We start from the raw sequence: 19,572 nt of genomic DNA, 5'->3' as shown, positions 1-19,572 counted from the left end.
TTTTGACCACATGACGAAATGAATCTTTGAATTGAGTTAAAATGTGTTCTTCGGGTCCAAAAGAAAAAAGAATTCTGTTCTGAAAACAAGAAATAAACACTATAAAACTCAATAGAAAATAACTTCATTTAAGGAAGAAATAAATTAGTTTAACCAAACCAATTGTTAATAATATGATGTCAAAGCAGGAAAAGGACCAACAATTCTATTATCAAGTTCTTGAAATCCACAGGACGTACGAACTGTGGAATCATTCCCTTTTTTAGAAGAATTTCCCTTTCCTTCTGTGTCGTCTACGAAAGGGAGGACGGGATCGAGCAGTAATGCCATTCTCAAAATCAGAGCATCGGATCAAGCCATTCCTCCTCCTGTTGCTGTCCTGATTATCTGGAAGAGCGCTGTTGAGTAAACAAAGATTAGTAACATTCATAATACCCTTTGAATACAAAAGGGGGATAACATGGCAAAGATGAAAATGTTGTCACTATGTATGTATTAGCGGTGGGTTCGACGTAGATTTTCAAGGTTAATACATCTATCATCCTTGGAACACGACAAGTTTGCTTGTTGTTTTGCAATCGAGATCAAAAAGATGTCACAACCCTGTAAGACAGGTAATGCCAGGTTGTTCTAGGATGGCGAGGTAAACGTAATAAAACCATGGGACCTCCCTAGATAATTCATCCGCATATTGCAAGACAATGTGAATAAATTCCGTCTATTGAGGACATAATCTAACATGTGAAGGACATAAGACTTGACTGGTATAGTCGAAGAGTTAAACGGTAGAGTACTTGTTCTGTTTTTCTTGGTTGAGTCCTCTTGCAATCATCTAGATTAATTTCACTATCGCCAACCTTACTACATTGAGTTGCCTAGAAAACTATATGATCTTAAGTTTAGGAAGACGAACGGGGTAGCTTGAACCTATTTCCTCCTATATAATAAGCGACAAATTGACATATCCCGCACGGGCAATTTTGCTGTTCTATCAAAAATGTTTCGGTAGCATGGGAGCAAAATCACATCCCAAGGCCAGGAAACTCTGCCCGGACAAAATTTTACAAGAAGCATGATCTAGATATGCAACAGAGAACGAAAACATGACAAATGTTATGAGAGCTAGGATCCAATAAGGCTTACGGGACTGTCTTTATAATATGTGAGGGAAAGACTAGTAAAAAATTAGAGCTATGAGCTCACAATACTGAGGTGGAAAAGGGGAAGGAGACGAATGTGAATGAAGGAATGGAGCATTGACGACTCTGAAAATGAATACAAAAAGAGCTTACAAGATGCACCATCAAACTCAGACAGCTCGACTAGGTGGAAAAAAACATAAAAAGTGTTTCAAGTTAGATGAAAACTTGAAGATCTTTTTTTAAAATACTATTTTGAAGCTAAGACAAACTAAGGTTAATTCCCTTCTTTGTTCTTGACTCCACCCTATACCTCGAACCAAGGATGAAAATATCCATAAATCCGTAAATCAAAGGGTTCAACATTGATATTGAAGATTAATCAATATCTCTCATATCTTTTATAAATACCCATAAAAGATTATACATATTTAAATACCAATATCAAGATGTATATATAAATTTTTAATCACAGAAATATTTGTTTATCGAGTTTATCCATTTTAATCCTTGCCTAGAACTAGAACTCGTACACTTGGTTTATAAGAAGGTAGCCACAACTTAAGCTACAAACTATATATCAGATGAAGCAAAAACTTATATGATATAAACACAACAAAGGATTAGTCTTACATGATCCAATGACAACGAATATGAAGAATCCAAGCAGCAGGGGCCCAACAGGATAATCCTTCCCCTTCTTAACAGTCGTCTCTGGAACAGCTCCTCTCCTTGTGATATTCCTATCGAACTTCCCCACCTTTCGGTCTGCAAGACGCCTTGATGTTGTCTACAAAAGCCGAAGACAACATTTACAAAAGTATTGTTCAAAAAGGCAGACCAAAATATAAAAATTTAGGATACACAGCGTTTCAGCAGCACTAACAATTCAAAACAAAATGAAATCGTTTTGTTAGCTCAATTATTTCTCCCCATTAAAAACTATAACCTAACCATATGTTGACCAAAAATCTTAGGATAAGATGGTCTAAATTACAAAATTGAGACTTGAGAAAACAACTATCAACTTAGATTAACACCCAAGAGGGATTACTTGTTTCCAATAATCTTCAATAATCTCCGTTCTGTTTTTTTCTCTATTCTTATAAATATTCTCAATTAGGTTTCACGAAGAGTTCAGACCAATACTGACTACAAAATCCCTTTAAAAATTTCCCAATCAAAGGCCATCACTAGTTTCAAATCACTAATTCCTCATATTCTACATTGTCAAAAGACCACTAATACGAACATTTAATCACTCAATTTCGGAATGAGATGCAATAAGAACCAATTAGCCAAAGGTCAAACAAAAAAAAAAACCTATAATGGCAAAACAGATCAGATTCAGACCGAATTCTCAACGAAGAAAACAGAAAAAAGGATCACAATGCACAACAAAAAATTGCGTAGCAAAAGAATTAAACGATCCATTCAATGATAAACGATTCAGTTAAGGAAAAACGATCGATATCACGAGTCAGTGATCAAAACCCTAGACAAAAATCATCCGCACTTACAGATCTGAGATGGAAACGAAACGAGGAAGAAAATTACCATGATTTTGGCAGGAAATTGGATAGCCGGAGAGATTCGAAGAATTGCAGTGATCGATTCTCCTCCTGGCCGGGCGGCGAGTTTTCTCTCCGGTAGATTAATGGTCTGATCCTTCGGTCAGTAATTTTGAGATTTAAATAATTTGACTTAATGGCTGGCATTGATACGGTCCCGAATTTTGCGTCACCGCCAGACGCTTATTGGGCGCCGCCACGTTTTATGATATACGTGGCTCTTTCTTATTGGATGTTTGGGCAACGTCCACGTAACGTTCTTGGAACATTATTTTTCACGAAAGAGTAGAAAATTTGGATAAATATATAAATATGTAATTCGTGGGCCTATAAATGAAGTGTCGGCCCAAATTCCCAAAACGGGATCGACCCACAGTCACATGCTCATTTCATGGACAAGCCCAATTTGCATCAGCCCAAATAGAACCCAATATTGCTAAAAGTTAAAAGCCCAAACAGTTTGGACTATATATGCTGTCAGTGGGCTTGAGCTATTACAAAAATGGTATAAGAGCCAGACATCGAGCGATGTACCAGCGAGTAGACTGAACCCTAAAGTAGGATGAACACGAGACAATGTGCCATCAAGGACACTGACCTTAAAACGGGTGGGTTGAGATTTGCTTCGATTGAAAAATTGCAATATTCAAAATGGTTTGGTTATATTTAATTATGTAAAAAATAATAAAATAATTATTTTATTTATGCTCTAAAAAATAGGGTTTGGCAGCTTCCCAACATATTTAATTGTTTTAAAAACATTTATTAAAAAAGAAAAATAAGAAATGGGTAATATAAAAATTGATTAATAAATAGAAAAGGNATGCTATGTGCGATACATGCCCTACCAACACCTCATGCACCCTTACACACTCATAATCTTTTCCCACTTCAACAACTCTTTGTCTCTCTCATTTTTTTTATATTTATTAATTAATCCTTATACTTTTAAAATTTTCATTTTAATCCCATAATTTTAGTTATATATATATATATATATATATATTTATTTATTTATTTATTTATTTATTTATTAATTAAAGGAGAATTTATACATCAATTTTATAAATAATAATTAATATTTTACAACTGAGTTATACTTAAATTGGTTCATATATATTAATTTAAAGGCTAAATAAATAAACTAAAATAAGGGCAAAAGCTGGTTTGACTATTCAAATTAAATATTTGATTATAATGACTTGTTTGGAAATTATCATTCTTATAAAATAATTAATTAATTTTTTATTTTTTATTTATTTTTTTATTTTTATTTATTATTATTATTATTTTGGTGTGGTTAAAGTCTACAATGGAGGTGAAACTAAAAACACACCTAATGCATAACTTTCCACCTAACCTCCACCATGGCTCATCTAATAACATTTAATAAATAACTAAATAAATAAATAAAATTCTTTAACTTAATCTAAATTTTAAAATATTATATCCAATTTTTAAATAAAAAAATTCTTTGCATCTTGGTTGGCACACTGCTTGATGTTTAGCTCTGATACCATTTGTAACCGCCCAAGTCTACTGTTAGTAGATATTGTCCGCTTTGACTCGTTACGTATCGTCATCAGCCTCACGACTTTTAAAACACGTCTGCTAGGGAGAGGTTTCTACACCTTATAAGGAATACTTCGTTCTCCTCTCCACTTGATGTGGGGTCTCACAATCCACCCCCTTGGGGACCTTGCATCCTCGTTGGCACATAGCTCAGTGTCCGGCTCTGATACCATTTGTAACAACCCAAACTCACTGCTATCAAATATTGTTTGCTTTGGCCTATTACGTATCGTCGTCAGCCTCATTGTTTGTCTACTCAGAAGAGGTTTGCACACCCTTACAAGGAATGTTGTTTCTCTCTCTAACCGATGTGAGGTCTAACAATCCACCCTCCCTTCGGGACTTAGCATCCTCGTTGACACTGCTTGATGCCTAGCTCTAATACTTTTGTAACAGCCAAAGTCCACCGCTGGTAGATATTGTTCGCTTTGGCTCGTTACGTATCGTCATCAACCTCACAGTTTAAAGCGTGTCTGCTAAGGAGACGTTTTCACACCCTTATAAGAAATGTTTCGTCTCACTCTCCGACTGATGTGAGATCTCACAAGCGTGCTTTACTTAGAGTAATTTTCTAGTGGGTGATCTTCTAGAAAGTTTCCTAAGAAGTAGGTGAGTGTTGACAAAACATATTGGGAAGACTCGTATTGGTCGGTAGGATTACATTTGATGGTTTAATGAATATTCCACTTATTTGATGGGTCTACGGTTAAGCTCGGTATGAATAATCTTTGGCAAAAATTGATCGAAACTTTAGCACGAGCTCAAGAACGAACACATTGGGATAATATGATTTGATGGAGAGATAAACCGGTCAAAATCGATTTGATTCCACCATAAACATCAAGTTCGACGAATCAAGTTATATTTTGAAAAGTCGTTCTTTTTCTTTTTTTAATTCTATCTAATTTTTTTTTTCTATGTGGCCGACCCATTCGTGGTCGGGCTAAATCAATAAAATAAAGGAATAAATCTATTACTTTGAAAAGTAATTTTTTAAAAAAAGTTAATTAACCTAAACATAAAGTAAAAGTGAAGTTGATAGGAATAATATTCGATTAGGTAGAGGTATAGTAAGAAATTAAGGCAGTAAAATCATGCGGTTAATATTTTATGGTAAATAAATGGGAGAATTATGGAATATTTGTAAAGGAACAACTTCTTTCTTACGCAATTAAAGAAAGATATTATAACAAAAATGTGTACAGCGGAGCCGACAAGGTTGTCCAAGTCGGCGGTACACGTGGGACAGGGATGCTCTCCCTTCCAATTTATTAATAATTAGTTTAATGCTTTGTTCATTCGGAATATGACACGTGTCAGATTATGACACGTAGGATGATATTATTGGTTCGAGATGTGAGAACCGGTGCGCTGACGTGGGGGTGTCTCTGTCATAACAGCTCCCATCAGGCGGGCCCCACGGAACCATCACAATTAAATAATTTTCTTAAAAAAAAAAAAAAAAAAAGGAAATTAAACAGAGGAGTGGGTAATGGGAACAAGCCCCCTTGCTATATTTTCCCATTGCTTTTCACTTTAATTACCATTTTGCCACTTATATGATTTGATCAATTAATAAATATAAAATTTTAACTTTTTCCAAAATTACAACTTTACCCTTTTAGAAACTAAGATTGGTTGGGAAGATATCACGTCCACCGCTAGCAAATATGGTTTTTTGGGCTTTTCTTTTCAAGATTTTTAAAACGCATGGACTAATCTCCTCCCTATTCGAAGTGGGATTTCACAATTCACCCCTTTGGAGCCCAACGTCTTCGTTGAACACTCGTTCCCTTCTCCAATCGACGTGGGACCCCCAATCCACTCCTTCAAGGCCCAACATCCTTACTAGCACACTGCTTCGAGTCTACCCCCTTTAGGCTCAACCTCATCGCTGACACACCACCTTGTGTCTACCCCCTTCAAGCGCAGCCTCTTCACTGACTATGATATCATTTGTAACAGCCTAAGTCCATTACTAGTAGATATTATCCTCTTTGGGGGCCTCAGGAGACTAGCAAACGCGTTTTAAAAACTTTGAGGAAAAGTTCCAAGAGGACAATATCTACTAGCAGTGGAATTGGGCGAGAAAAAGGGGCGGGGAGGGTTATTGAGTAAATAAGAGTGGGAAGGAAGGGCAGTTTTGTCCTAGAAAAAGAAGAGCATTGGAAGGAGGAGTTAGCGTGTAGAAATGTGCATGGTGGGGGGATGTGGTATGAATAGATGAAATGGATAAGGAAGGATATGGAGAAAGAAGCAAAGTTAGGGATAGAGAAAGAGAGAAGCATTAATTTGGTTGATGAGTGGGACTGCGCCCTTTTTTCTACTCTTTACCGCATCATCATTTCCTTTCATCATCATCATATGAGTTCATTCTTTGTTCTTCCTCTGCCAGCAGCTTTAGATCTTTGCACCTTGCCTTTCTCAATGGTCGTTGTGTTTTTGTTCTTATTTTAACAACTGGGTTTTGTTCTTCAAACCCCAGTTCTTAAACTAAGTTTGGGGGAATCTTTTGGGGAGCTCTGTTTGGACCAATTCCACGTTCTGGGTCTTGGTCAAATTCTGTTTTTGAGTATTAGAAGCGTTCTTGTTTTCAACTCATCCAGGGGTGGGTGGATATCAAAGCATCGCATCTCTCTTCTCTCTCTAAAACTCATAGCTGATTTTAACAAAGAGGCCAGACCCATCTCAGGTTGCTCATGGTTTTAGCTTGATCTCCAATGAACTGGTTCATTTATGAAGTTATGGAAGCCAAGGGTGGTTTGGTATGGGTCCAGTTTTGGGAGAAGCTCATTGGAAAGTGCTGCAAGATGCATCACCAGTACTATCAGTATATTGGATCCAAGAAAGCCAGAAACACTTGGTGGAGAAGGGTTTTGGTGGCCTGGGTTCTTTGTTCTGTGTTTGGTTCTTTGTGGATCTTCCATTACATGAGCTCTCAAGCTACAGAGAAGAGGAAAGAGGGGTTGGGAAGCATGTGTGATGAGCGAGCTAGGATGCTTCAAGATCAGTTCAATGTCAGTATGAACCATATCCAAGCAATGTCCATACTCATCTCCACCTTCCATCATGCCAAGAACCCTTCTGCTATAGATCAGGTATTCAATTGTGTTGTTTTCATCATAATCCTTGTTTTTCTACTGGTTTTTCTTGTTCATGTATGGTTGTGTATGAAATTTGAAGTTATCTATGTTATGAACACACCTTGGCTTTGTGTTTGAAGTGTGTTTTCATGGAATCGAAGTGTTTTTGTAACGTCGTAGGTCCACCGCTAGCAGATATTGTTGTATTAGGGATCTCACAATTCGTTTGGAGTAGTAGTGTCTCTATTAGTCACTAACTTTGATACATATAGAGGACATTTGCGAGGTACACGGAACGAACTGCGTTCGAGAGGCCTCTTACCAGTGGTGTGGCGTATGCGGTAAGGGTGCTCCATTCGGAACGAGAGCGATTCGAGAAGCAGCAGGGGTGGACAATTAAAAGGATGGATAAAATTGAACAAAGTCCGGTTCATGAAGATGACTATGCTCCAGAAGACCTGGAGCCATCGCCGACCCAAGACGAATATGCTCCCGTTATCTTCGCACAGGATACGATTTCTCATGTCGTTTCTCTTGATATGCTGTCGGGAAAGGTTAGATACTTTCTTATCTTTTGGAACCTTGTCTTGTCAATGAGATTCCTGTTATGTTGTGAGTATTTTACTTGGATCTGATACTTTCAGTGGTTCGGCTGCCTGGTTTGATAAGACTCGAACATTTTCGGAATGTTCTTAAAAGTTTCGAGCTTCGAACATGTGATGTTCTACTTAAAAGTTTTGAGCATAAGATTTAATATCGAGTTATTTGCATCACCAGGAAGACAGGAAGAACGTTTTACGAGCTAGAGCATCGGGAAAGGGAGTGTTAACAGCTCCATTCAAATTGATCAAAACAAATCGCCTCGGAGTCATACTTACGTTTGCTGTCTACAAGAGAGATCTTCCCTCGAATGCCACTCCAAACGAGAGGATTCAAGCTACAGATGGGTATGTCTTTCTTTGTGATGATCGAACTCGATACGTCTAGTTCTTAACGAAATCCGAATGGAACTTAAACGAAACATTTGTCAAACAGATATCTTGGGGGAGTTTTTGATATCGAGTCGCTCGTGGAGAAGCTACTTCAACAGCTTGCAAGCAACCAAACCATCCTAGTGAATGTTTATGATACTACGAACCAATCACACCCGATCAGTATGTACGGTAAAGACGTATCAGAAGACGGGTTGCAGCATGTTAGCCCGCTTAACTTTGGCGATCCAGATAGGAAGCACGAGATGCGATGCAGGTAATTACATCTCCATTTCGACGTAACAAGTTCAATCAAGGAATGGTAATTCTAAGTTTGTGACACAGATTCAAACAAAAACAACCATGGCCATGGTTAGCAATATCAACTTCAATTGGCATACTCATTATTGCATTGCTTTTGGGGTATATATTTCACGCAACCTTGAACCGTATCACGAAAGTGGAGGACGATTATCACGAGATGATGGAACTCAAGAAACGGGCAGAAGCTGCTGATGTTGCGAAATCTCAGGTATGTGGACACTTTGATTAGTCTCGTCTCGACATTCGTCTACGAATTGAGCCTCAACAATTCTTCAACCCTTTGTAGTTCCTTGCAACCGTGTCTCATGAGATCAGATCCCCAATGAACGGCGTTCTAGGTGAGACTTTAGTTCGTTCTACGACGAAATTCTTCGAACTATACTATGTTCGAGTAATATCAAACCGATTTCTTTTGGTATTTCAGGGATGTTGGATTTGCTTATGGACACAGGCTTGGATTTCACTCAACAAGATTTTGTTAGAAGTGTACAAGATAGTGGAAAAGCTTTGGTGTCATTGGTAAATGAGGTTTTGGATCAAGCAAAGATTGAATCTGGAAAGCTTGAGCTTGAAGCCATTCCATTCAATCTGCAAGCAATTTTGGATGATATTTTGTCACTTTTTTCTGGGAAATCTCAAGAAAAAGGATTGGAGGTAATGTTTTTGTTAAACATACACAACTCTCCACAATAGTATGATATTGTCCACGGCTTCCCCAAACGACCTCATACCAATGGAGAGAGTATTCTTTGATTATAAACCCATGATCATTCACTAAATTAGTCGATGTGGGACTTTTATCATCCAACCATATTAAGCTTTAAATTCTGCACTCCACACCATTCTTCTTGTCTTACCATTCTTTTTACGCACATTATATCGGCATGGCCGTTCGTCTGGATTACAGCTCGCAGTTTACATCTCGGACAGCGTCCCCGAGATGCTTGTCGGTGATCCGGGAAGGTTTAGGCAAATCATCACTAATCTCGTGGGGAACTCGATCAAGGCAAGTAACGTTTTTTTTTCTACATGTCCATCTTGTTTAGCTGCTAAGTCATGATGTTTGGATTTGGCAGTTCACAGAGCAAGGACATATATTTATCACAGTTAATGTCGTTGAGGAGGTTCTTGAGTCGATTGATCTCGAGATCGAGTCATCAACGAATAGCACGTTGAGTGGCTATCCGGTTGCCAATAGGCGTCTCAGCTGGGCTGGATTTCAAACATTGAGTCAAGACGGACCGACGGCTTGTCATTTCCCGCCATTGTCACCAGACCATATTAACCTCATGGTATCCGTGGAAGATACAGGCGTTGGCATTCCCCTAGAAGCGCAATCACGTGTTTTCACTCCCTTCATGCAGGTTCGACCGTCGACATCTAGAACACACGGAGGAACGGGTATCGGGCTGAGTATTAGCAAATGTTTGGTTGGTCTGATGAAGGGGGAGATTGGTTTTGCAAGTGTACCTACGATTGGCTCGACCTTCACATTTACTGCGGTTTTCTCGAACGAGCCAAGTGAGTATGACAAATCCCAGCAAATTAAGAACACTTCCATCTCACCGTCCTCGGCATTTAAGGGCATGAGGGCATTAGTCGTGGACCATCGACCGATTCGGGCCAAAGTATCGAGATATCATATTCAACGTCTTGGAATAAACGTCGAGTTATTACCTGACTTGAACCAATGTGTGCATACCACCATGATTGGTGGTTCAGCTATCAATATGATCTTTGTTGAGCAAGATCTTTGGGATAAGGATATGAGCATATCAGATGTTCTTATCCACAACTTGAGAAATTCAAATGGGGTTCCTCCCAAACTGTTTCTTCTTACTAACTCCAGCGATATCATTTCTGATGTACTAACTCCCATACTCATCTTAAAGCCCTTGAGGGCAGGCATGCTTGCTGCCTCTCTACACCGGTTCATGGGCGTCGGAATTAATCGCAACGGAGAGCTTCCTGTACACTCTCTCCGTCATCTACTTCTCGGTCGGAAAATTCTTATCATAGATGACAATAAGGTTAACCGTATCGTTGCTGCTGGTGCTCTAAAACGGTATGGAGCTGATGTCGTATGCAAAAACAGTGGAATAGATGCGATCCGATTGCTTACGCCACCCCATCGATTCGATGCTTGTTTCATGGATATTCAGATGCCAGAAATGGATGGGTATGTTGTGATATACTTACTTTTCCTTGTTCTTTCTAAACATTTTGTAGCAATAATGAGCTGATCACTTCAGTGGTTCTTCTGCCTCACAGCTTTGAAGCTACACGAAGAATTCGGGAAATCGAATGTCGTATCAACGACAGTATCGAAGTTGGAGAACAATCAAAAGAAGCATATGAAAATAAATGTAATTGGCACGTACCCATCTTCGCCATGACTGCAGACGTAATCCAGGCCACACATGAGAAATGTCTTCGGTGTGGGATGGATGGATACGTTACGAAGCCATTTGAAATCGATCGACTTTACCGAGAGGTTTCTCAGTTTTTCCACAGTACCTCAAATGGAAGTTTATAGACAGAAATCATATACTCCGGGTCTGTAGACGACACTGGCCCGTTCGGTCGGGCTGTACAGCATGATTGAAAGTGTGTACATTACCTCCAAGTAAGTATTTTAGTTGAAAGACATAGGATCCAGTACAAAATGTAGGCAATATATTCTGATACTAATGGTGAAAAGCTTCCATCATATTGTGTCTTTTGCAGTCGAAGATGATAGACTTACGCTTAATATGATGACGCCAGGCAAGCCTAAGTTTTGTTGAATAGTGTAAATAGTAGACAGACATAAGGTTGATGGAGTTTTCATCTCTGGACAAGTCGTTTTTCTATGCCCCTCTGCTACGACCTGAATTTGATTCTAACAGCCGGCATAGATTGACCCGCCCACTATTACGATGAAAAAAGCCCTGCCCTTTTCCTTCGCTACTTCTATTAGCGCCAGACCTTGGTCGAATTGATTGTGTATCATGTGTAACGTCCATCAATGATGGTTCATTAATGTCCATTCATTTAGACTCCTTCCCCCTTCCTAACTACGAATAAGATCGAGAAGAGCCCGAATCAAACCAAGAACGAAAACGATTGTTCAGTACAAGTTACGATATCGGTCATTGAGGTCGGTAAGTAACTCGAGATTCATTTGGTAGCAGAATTCAATAGGGAATTCTGATGTGAGAGTGATTGAAATCTTGGTTTGCAGTGATGATGTACAAGTTGCAGATCATGAGAGGGCCCTGAAAGGCAGTGTAGATATGAATTTAGATGGAAGAATGTTGTGTGGCAACTGGAAGGGAAGCGGTTTGTATATTAAGAACATGTTTGATTCTCATGTTTGTAATAAGTTGAAAAAATTGATCACGTATAATTTTTATTCGATAATTCTTCTCCTTGTCCAAAAAGTTATATGTTATTTAGGCCGTTGTGTTGCCTTTTACTTACTATATAACGTTGCTTCTAAATCTTCTCTTATTATTACTTTCAAAAATTTCTTTACTCCCGTTTTCTAAAACCTTCTCCTCAAACGGGGTCAGAGGCTTGAACAAACGATGCTCGATTGTAGGCGACACAAATACAAATTGGCTGACTCACTTAGTGTTGGGAGTGACTGCTGCACAATCGCAAAGTCGGCTGCCCAAAAAGACACGATGGTGACAGATATGCGTGAATGTTCTTGATTTCTCCTTAAAATACGTGGAGTATCTAAACGGTTCTTATCATTTAATAAAATTCTCATAAATAGTTTTTAATGTAAAAAGATATTTTTAACAAATTATGAAAACTAAATTCTAAATACTTATATATCATAAAATAAAATATAACTTCAAAAGCTACTTTTTTCTTTTTCAGATAAAAGGGAAAATACCTCATAACTATAAGCAATCATTTTCCCAAAAGGACTTTAATTTTGATTTTTTTTTTTTTTTTCTCAAAAGATAATCTCTGACCCCTAAATTACAAAGCAAATTTTCATAAAACCAAATAATTACATAATCTGGGGATTCCTCCAAGCAAATCTCTCCATGTTTCTTCATCAGGACCGTTTGAAAAATTGTTGTCTAACCCCCATCTCCCTTTGTAGGTCAAGAACAACCAATGTTTTCCATCATCAAATCCAAAATTATTGCAAACCCATATGATGAAGTTCTGGGATTTGGAGAGGGGGAAGCATAGAAGCTTCATCATGTTCTTGTTTTGATGAATTCTCAACAATGGTTTTTGGGCGTTTGAGCGCTCCTGAGATCAAACTGCCCAAGAATCTAAAGGGATGGCTGATTTGATCTTTTACATTCAACATAATGGAGACCTCAGAAAGCTGCCAAACAACAGTCACCACTATCATCACTGAGACAAGACACTGAGTTAAAACGTTTTGCCTTTTCACCTTCTTCAGTTCCTTAACAATGTCTTCTCTACTAAACTCATCATCATCAGAGTTCTTAGCTTTCGATTTCAAATTATCTAATGCAGAAGCCAACTTCTCTGATTCCGTTCCTTCTTTTGTTCTTTCTTTCAGCGATTCTATCTGTCGGTGTTGAGGAAAATGAATTTGGTTTTCAAATTTACTATCCAAAGAAGCAGAGACAGGATTTGGAAGGGTGATATGATCATGAACAAGTTCAGAAGGCCAAATCTAGATGGATTTCAAATGATTTAACAACAATAATCCAGATTAGAATTCAATTTTCCGATCTCCTAACAGTGCATAATCGAAACATACGAAGAAGAGATCAAAGAAACAAGTTCAGAAGGCCAAATCTAGGTGGATTTCAAATGATTTAACAACAACAATCCAGATTCGAATTCAATTTTCCTCCATAAATTGAGATTTCCTAACAGTGCGTAATGAAAGAAATTCCAGAAACTCATAATCGAAACATACGAAGAAGAGATCAAAGAAATACGAAGCAACAACTCAAAAACCTCAATCAAACGTCGATTTCGAAAATAAATCACAAAAGGCGTAGCGATAAGAATTTCGAAGTTTCAGTGTTTCAGAAATCAAAACCGTAAATCTTGCGTACCTGAGAGAGCAAATCGTGGAGAAGAGTACGGTCCCCGTTTTCATCGCAATCGTGGATGTAGCTTCGATCAGAGGATTGCTTGTTCTTGTTCTCATCAAGCAGCCTCTCAATGGCGAGTTTGATCAGCTCGAGGCGTTGCTCTTTTTCCATCGGACTGTTCCACTTGAAATTTCTATGGAAGAGGTGAGGGATTTTCTATCGCGCTCTTGTAGTATCGGTTCCGTCATGGCTAACCTCGACTGTGAGAATGACAGGTAGCATGAACATGCACGTGGCATGTAATGAGTGGTCTGTCTTCCGTATAATTTTGGTTCATGTAATTTTGGATTCAATTAATTCTTCAAATTTAATTTTTAATAAAACCTAAAATTAACATTCCTTTGTATTACTATTATTATTCAACCAATTTAGATAAAAATTAATTCAAAATTAGTAGTATAATAATATCATTTTTTTTATTACAATAAAAAAGAAATTTAAATATTTAAGCTATTAACTTAGAGTCTTATATTTTAACGAGTCGAATTATGCTCATTTCAGTAATAACTAGTTACCTAAAGATAAAAAATATATGTAATTAATGCTTCTAGTCCTACAATTATTTTGTTTCAAGTGTTCTATTGTCCATCGTATCTTGAATTTTTACAATACAACAATATTAGAGGTGAAAATTCCGTATGGATAACCAATTAACAACGTCGGGTTGGTATAAAAACTTTTCGAGAGTTCAAATCCCTACCTGAAACGTAAAAGCAAATAAATGAAAAAGGGATTAATTTAATAGCATAAATCTCCTAACATACTCCCATCCCAAACCATTTACAGCAGTAATACAAATCATTTACAGAGACAATATATGACTAAACATCTGTGCTTACCAATTATAACCACTAGGGATACTGTACATATGATGGTTAACTAGAAAGGTAACTTGCAAAAAGAAAGATGAAATCAGTGAATGTTAGGTTAATCAGGATTACCAAGTTGCTCCTACACATACTTAGGATATTGATTACAATCTTCAGTCCCAGAAATGTCGACGAGAGAAGTCGATCCTGTGGATTAACGATCGGCACCATTAAGCTCAGCCTGTAAACGTTAGGGATGTAAGATGTCATCAATCAAAACCATAGCACCATGAATTCAGCTCCATAAGAAGGCCAATATAAGGCTTGATCTACACTTAATTCACGAAGTCGTGAAAATGTAAATGATAAACTCGTATCGAGGATGTGTATATGATGCAAGATCAAGCTAAAACGGAGTCATGCTTCTCGAATCAGAATCAAGTATAGGTGATTAAGCAATAAGACATTATTGACATTCATAATTACCATTAAAAAGTATGGCTCACCTTAGCTTCTCGAAATCCTTTAAGCGTACGGTGATATTGCTGACGAGCATCCAGAGAGTTAACCATCGATCGCACTCGTGAAACAGCCTCATCGATAGTAACTTCCACTTTTTCTTTGCGGAATACCTTTATAATATCGTCATCTTCATTTTCATCAATGGACTCTATATCGCTACGAAAACCTCTCAAACCAACTCCTTTCCTTCTCCAACGCAATACAACTTTATCAAGAATTCCAACAGCCCAACAAATTATTTTGTAATGCTTTCTAACTTGATACCCCCTCACATGTGCCTGTTAACAATGGAAAATGACAGCAAAAAGGTTTTAAATAATAAAATGGAACAGCGTCAACATCTGAAGCTTTAGATTAGCGTGTTTAGTAACTGTGTGTAAATCATGCATGTTCATGGAGATCATATAGTACCTGTATCTTCACAACTTTCTGACGAATCGATAAGAACTCTTGACGACCTTTCCAACCTCTATACTTTTTTTGTATAGATAATGCAGCAGCGTTGCAATCACGTCGATTAGAAAACTTTAACTTTGACATTGCTAAGAGCCCCTGTATGTCATTTGGATCAATTCCATACTCATCTATGCAAGCTGCAAAAACTGCCTCCTTCTGCTGTCTCTTTCTGAAAGAATGTGCACGGAAAGCAGATTGAATACGTGCTGCTGCCTGTGCAGCGTTCCTTACTGCAGCTAACGTATCGCTTAGAGGGGTATAGTCCTCAGTAGAAGTGTGGTTCCCCTCTGAAATGCTATTTACAGTCATTTCTGCTTCTACCTCAGCAGAGCCCTTGGAAAGTTCACCTTCTTCAAATGTGAGGGATGAAAGATGAGTAGTAAGTGCAACCTCTGATAAATAACCAGCAAGTCCCTTGTGTCCATGGATGTCTGCAATAGACGCTGCAGTTTTACCATCTGGATCTTGTGCACTAGGATCAGTCACAGAGCCAGCTGATGCTCCTGAGGCTATTAGTGAAGCAACCATTTTTTCCCTGATTTAAAAGCAAAATAATAATAATAAATAAAAATAAAATAAAAATTTTCAAAAAATAAAAGAAGTCATCTCACAAATACTAGGATAAAACTCAAATATGTTGAAGGATACCACCGACTCATGTCCATCTTGAGAAAGATGAAGCAAATAAAGTATGTTTCCTAAGGGTAGCAAAAACAGTTGTTTCTTAATTTGTTCATTACTAGTTCAAGTTACATGGAATGCCCAGAATGGTGAATAAACTGTACGGAAAAGGAAAATCTCTGATTTTCATTCAAGTTTTTGTATGCAAGTGTATCCAACTACTTATCAGATATACAAAATGTCATGAATGATTAGGTTCCACACCAGAAAATAAATCAAACATTGTTGGCCAAGTTTCGTGTTAATTGCCCTTCCATCTTCTCTTTGAGCCATAGGCTCTAGAATAGTGTACTTTCTGAGGGCAGTTCTGTTAATATTTAAGCTCTGAAATCATAAAAGTAAAAATAAACACTAAAAAAGTTGAACCTTCCAAATCGTGCGGCCCAGTGTAGAGCAGTCCATCCATTAATGTCACGGAAGTTTATATTCACACCACAACTGAGAATTGGGTTTAATGCCCACACATAGCCCAAGCCAGCAATCATGTGTATAATACCCTGTTCTTTCTTGGACAAGGAACAGCCTGCCGGATCATGTCTATCTTTCGGTTGGGAAGCAAGCCAGAGATGCAACTTGTCTTTTAGCAACTCTTGAAGAAGCCAATCAACGGTATCAGAAGGAGTTTCACTACCAACTAGAAGACCCTCTATCAAAGAACTCCACTGATCATCACCAGCTTTCACATAATTGCTCCTTACTTCAGAATTTACCGTGTTAGAGTCAGAGAGCAGTAATTGGACAAGCCTGACAAGTAACAACAGCTCCTCTGGACTCTTCGTAGGTCCACTAGAATGTGAGTAGCAACGACTGCAAACATTCATTTTATATTCAAACTCTCTGAATTCACTGCAGGGTTCCCGATTGCCAGATGTAATGCAGAAAGAAACTTTCCCAGGAAGGTGTGGAGGTGCTTCGCAATAAAGAGTCCCATTCTGAACAATCTGAAGAGGAACTTCAATATCTCCGAACATACAAGCCCAAGGAGATTCAGAAGGATCACAAAGAAAAGATCCAATAATGATGACCTGGATAGAGAGAATTTATGACTTGAATATTTGAACTATCAATGAGAATAACAGAGGCTGCAACTGATCAGAATCAAAATAGAGCAAAAATGTAACACTTCCTTTTACTACTCTTACGAGAGCCTATATCATTGTTCAGAAACCAAGCAATTGCAACAGTTCTGGATGTAATGCTAGTATTCTATATCTACGAACTCATCAAACATAAAGAAACCTGGTTAAAATAGTTTAATTTTCGGTTAACCATTGATCAAATTAGGTCAGAAATACTATCTTTGAGGTCCCTACAATTAGTTACCTTGCATATTCCATAACTAATTAATTAATTGAAGTCATACGTAGTTAGAGTACAAGGCAATAGTCTAGCTGTTGGAAACAATACTGAAAATGAGTACATTGAACATATAGCATTTATAGGCTAAATCATGTAGGCTACTGTTTTGTATGTTATAGGTTTGTTAGTTTCAACTAATAATTGGAGNTTTTTTTTTTTTTTTTTTTTTTTTTTTTTTTTTTTTTTTTTTGTAAACTAGCCGCTGCAGGATGATTTGGTTGTTAGGAAGTTAGTAATTAGTTGCACAATAGCCGCCTAAAGAAATAGTATAAATACTAGTCCTACTTGTATTTGTATCTTATCTTGAAGAAAAAGATTTCTTCCTGTATCATCTTACACTACTATATATATGTTTTAGTTCCTAATGTTAGGATATTTCTCCACTGCAGCCCCTAATGTGTAAAATGTTTCAATTAGTCCACTGCAGTCCTTGTGTTTATAATATATTCATTTTACGTGGGCCAGAAGAAGACTTTGTTAAAGAGGCTGGAGAGTGCCATCTGGGGTGTTCTGAGTGATGTTGTAGATAGGTGAGGGAACTTTTGTAAAGGGCGTGGAATCCTTTGGTGAGACTTTTAAGGATAGGCATAAAACTGTGACATGAGGAGGAAAGTCAATCAGTTAGATGATAGGGAAGAGAAGAATCGGACCTCCAGAAAGTCTGGAGATTTTTTTATCTCTTTCCCTCAAAATAATATAATCACAGAAATTCTGCCAATATACGTCCATATGTCATATGTGTGTGTATGTGGATAAATAGTCACTGCAATTCCGATTACAAAGCGACCTTCACTATTCTGAAATAGGGAACTTCCCCATTTGCGTCCATATCAGATCAACAAAGATGCCAACAGAAAATATGACATCAGCTCAAGGTAGAAATTGTAGCTGAAAAGGAAAAGGTAAGAGGAGAAAATATTTTGCAATTATTAAGAGTAAAATGCAAAATACCACAGGAAATTCTAAGATTCAAACGTTTATCAAGATAGACAGTACAGATCAAATGCATGCATAGCCTCAACTCACTAATATATTTGAGAAAGCAGTATAAAAAGCTAAAAAATCACACGACTATCAAGGCAGCCATCAAGCATAACAAACTCTGTAAACGGCAGAAGGCACTTGGCACCGTGTGATCATCACAGCACAGAAATACAAAAAATTACAAGTACCTTGGTATTCTCAGTGGCATAACCCTGCTCAGGAACAATTTGGCGGATTATAAATTTCTGCACTTGTGGAACAATTAAACTGGTATCAACTTCAAAAGAATTTCCATGGTCTTCTGTAAGAAAGGGTATATGGTAGTTGGAATTAACATCATGATTGTCTAGTGGTGAAGTATATTCTGAAGATGTGCAGCTTCCAAGCAAAGCAGAAGCTGGCAACGTGATAATCATAACTCAAGTTAACAATAGAAACCATTCTCTTTAAATTTACTGATGGAAAATAGAATAGATAAAACAAATATTTTGTTACAGTACTTTTTCCTCTTCTGTGCACCAAGTTGTAATGTTCATTGTCCACAGTTGTACTTTTACTCAAAGACGATGATGATTTTTCCTGTTGTTAATCAAATGTTAATAATTAAAAGGATAATTCCCCAAAGAAATGAATTAGAAATGAAAAAATTGAATGTCTAAACTGCAGCTGGTGAACTTACATTTTCATTCCATAGGAGAGACTGTCTATCTTGAGATTCAAGATCAGCTGTCTTACGTGAACCAAGTGCATAACCCCATGGTTGAGTTCCTTCACTATCAAACATAATCTCGTGTGCCATAGCATAATCGGAATGTTTTTCATTGGCATCTATTACAAAGAGGCGTCATCAGACAATTTTGTACAATTTAACATTATCTCCACAAATAATAAAGGAAAACATGCAGGAAGAATGTGAAAGTAGACGTATTTCTACTTATTTTCAATTGGCAAAAAAAACATCCCAATCAAGTAACATTCTATTAAGTAAAAGAATGTGTGCGTGTCTTCGGGGGGGGG

General features: G+C 37.6%; 4 protein-coding genes across 4 annotated transcripts in view; 1 reads left to right on the top strand and 3 right to left on the bottom strand.

Annotated features, from left to right (window-relative positions):
• Positions 1-102: 102 nt before the first annotated feature.
• Positions 103-2,846, bottom strand: LOC111778866 (stress-associated endoplasmic reticulum protein 2-like). Its single transcript, XM_023658861.1, has 3 exons — positions 2,697-2,846; positions 1,773-1,929; positions 103-398 (listed from the first exon to the last, which is right to left on the bottom strand). The coding sequence occupies exons 1-3, from the start codon at positions 2,697-2,699 to the stop codon at positions 352-354; spliced, it is 207 nt and encodes a 68-aa protein (XP_023514629.1). The 5' UTR covers positions 2,700-2,846; the 3' UTR covers positions 103-351.
• Positions 2,847-6,509: 3,663 nt separating this feature from the next.
• Positions 6,510-12,082, top strand: LOC111778864 (histidine kinase 3-like). The gene is made up of 11 exons (XM_023658858.1): positions 6,510-7,380; positions 7,638-7,919; positions 8,143-8,312; positions 8,401-8,613; positions 8,682-8,868; positions 8,947-8,998; positions 9,085-9,314; positions 9,568-9,666; positions 9,737-10,839; positions 10,932-11,286; positions 11,388-12,082. The coding sequence occupies exons 1-10, from the start codon at positions 7,003-7,005 to the stop codon at positions 11,194-11,196; spliced, it is 2,979 nt and encodes a 992-aa protein (XP_023514626.1). The 5' UTR covers positions 6,510-7,002; the 3' UTR covers positions 11,197-11,286; positions 11,388-12,082.
• A 484-nt stretch (positions 12,083-12,566) lies between these two features.
• On the bottom strand, positions 12,567-13,900 carry LOC111778234. The gene is made up of 2 exons (XM_023657938.1): positions 13,706-13,900; positions 12,567-13,206 (listed from the first exon to the last, which is right to left on the bottom strand). Exons 1-2 carry the CDS (start codon positions 13,853-13,855, stop codon positions 12,802-12,804), a joined length of 555 nt encoding a protein of 184 aa, XP_023513706.1. The 5' UTR covers positions 13,856-13,900; the 3' UTR covers positions 12,567-12,801.
• A 562-nt stretch (positions 13,901-14,462) lies between these two features.
• The window catches only part of LOC111778575 (calmodulin-binding transcription activator 4-like), a 14,656-nt gene continuing 9,546 nt past the window's right edge, over positions 14,463-19,572 (bottom strand). The window contains exons 7-13 of the mRNA XM_023658486.1: positions 19,235-19,383; positions 19,056-19,134; positions 18,744-18,952; positions 16,579-17,237; positions 15,487-16,066; positions 15,060-15,353; positions 14,463-14,794 (exon numbers count right to left, since the gene is read on the bottom strand). Of these exons, the coding sequence (XP_023514254.1) occupies positions 14,768-14,794; positions 15,060-15,353; positions 15,487-16,066; positions 16,579-17,237; positions 18,744-18,952; positions 19,056-19,134; positions 19,235-19,383 (1,997 nt within the window). The 3' untranslated portion in view covers positions 14,463-14,767. The remainder of the gene's footprint in view (positions 14,795-15,059; positions 15,354-15,486; positions 16,067-16,578; positions 17,238-18,743; positions 18,953-19,055; positions 19,135-19,234; positions 19,384-19,572) is intronic.

Source organism: Cucurbita pepo, chromosome LG17 (assembly GCF_002806865.2).
Source record: "Cucurbita pepo subsp. pepo cultivar mu-cu-16 chromosome LG17, ASM280686v2, whole genome shotgun sequence".
Taxonomy (NCBI): Eukaryota; Viridiplantae; Streptophyta; class Magnoliopsida; order Cucurbitales; family Cucurbitaceae; genus Cucurbita; species Cucurbita pepo.
The sequence above is the reverse complement of the archived record's forward strand: the minus strand, read 5'-3'. Positions and strand labels throughout refer to the sequence as shown.

Excerpts from the sequence above, each read along its gene's own strand:
- LOC111778234 (XM_023657938.1), bottom strand. The coding sequence starts at position 13,855 with ATGGAAAAAGAGCAACGCCTCGAGCTGATCAAACTCGCCATTGAGAGG. Across the intron at positions 13,207-13,705 it reads TCCACGATTTGCTCTCTCAG|ATAGAATCGCTGAAAGAAAG; the intron begins GTACGCAAGATT and ends CAACACCGACAG.
- LOC111778864 (XM_023658858.1), top strand. The coding sequence starts at position 7,003 with ATGAACTGGTTCATTTATGAAGTTATGGAAGCCAAGGGTGGTTTGGTA. Across the intron at positions 8,313-8,400 it reads AGGATTCAAGCTACAGATGG|ATATCTTGGGGGAGTTTTTG; the intron begins GTATGTCTTTCT and ends TTTGTCAAACAG. Across the intron at positions 8,869-8,946 it reads CTGATGTTGCGAAATCTCAG|TTCCTTGCAACCGTGTCTCA; the intron begins GTATGTGGACAC and ends AACCCTTTGTAG.
- LOC111778866 (XM_023658861.1), bottom strand. Across the intron at positions 399-1,772 it reads ATTCGTTGTCATTGGATCAT|CGCTCTTCCAGATAATCAGG; the intron begins GTAAGACTAATC and ends TTTACTCAACAG.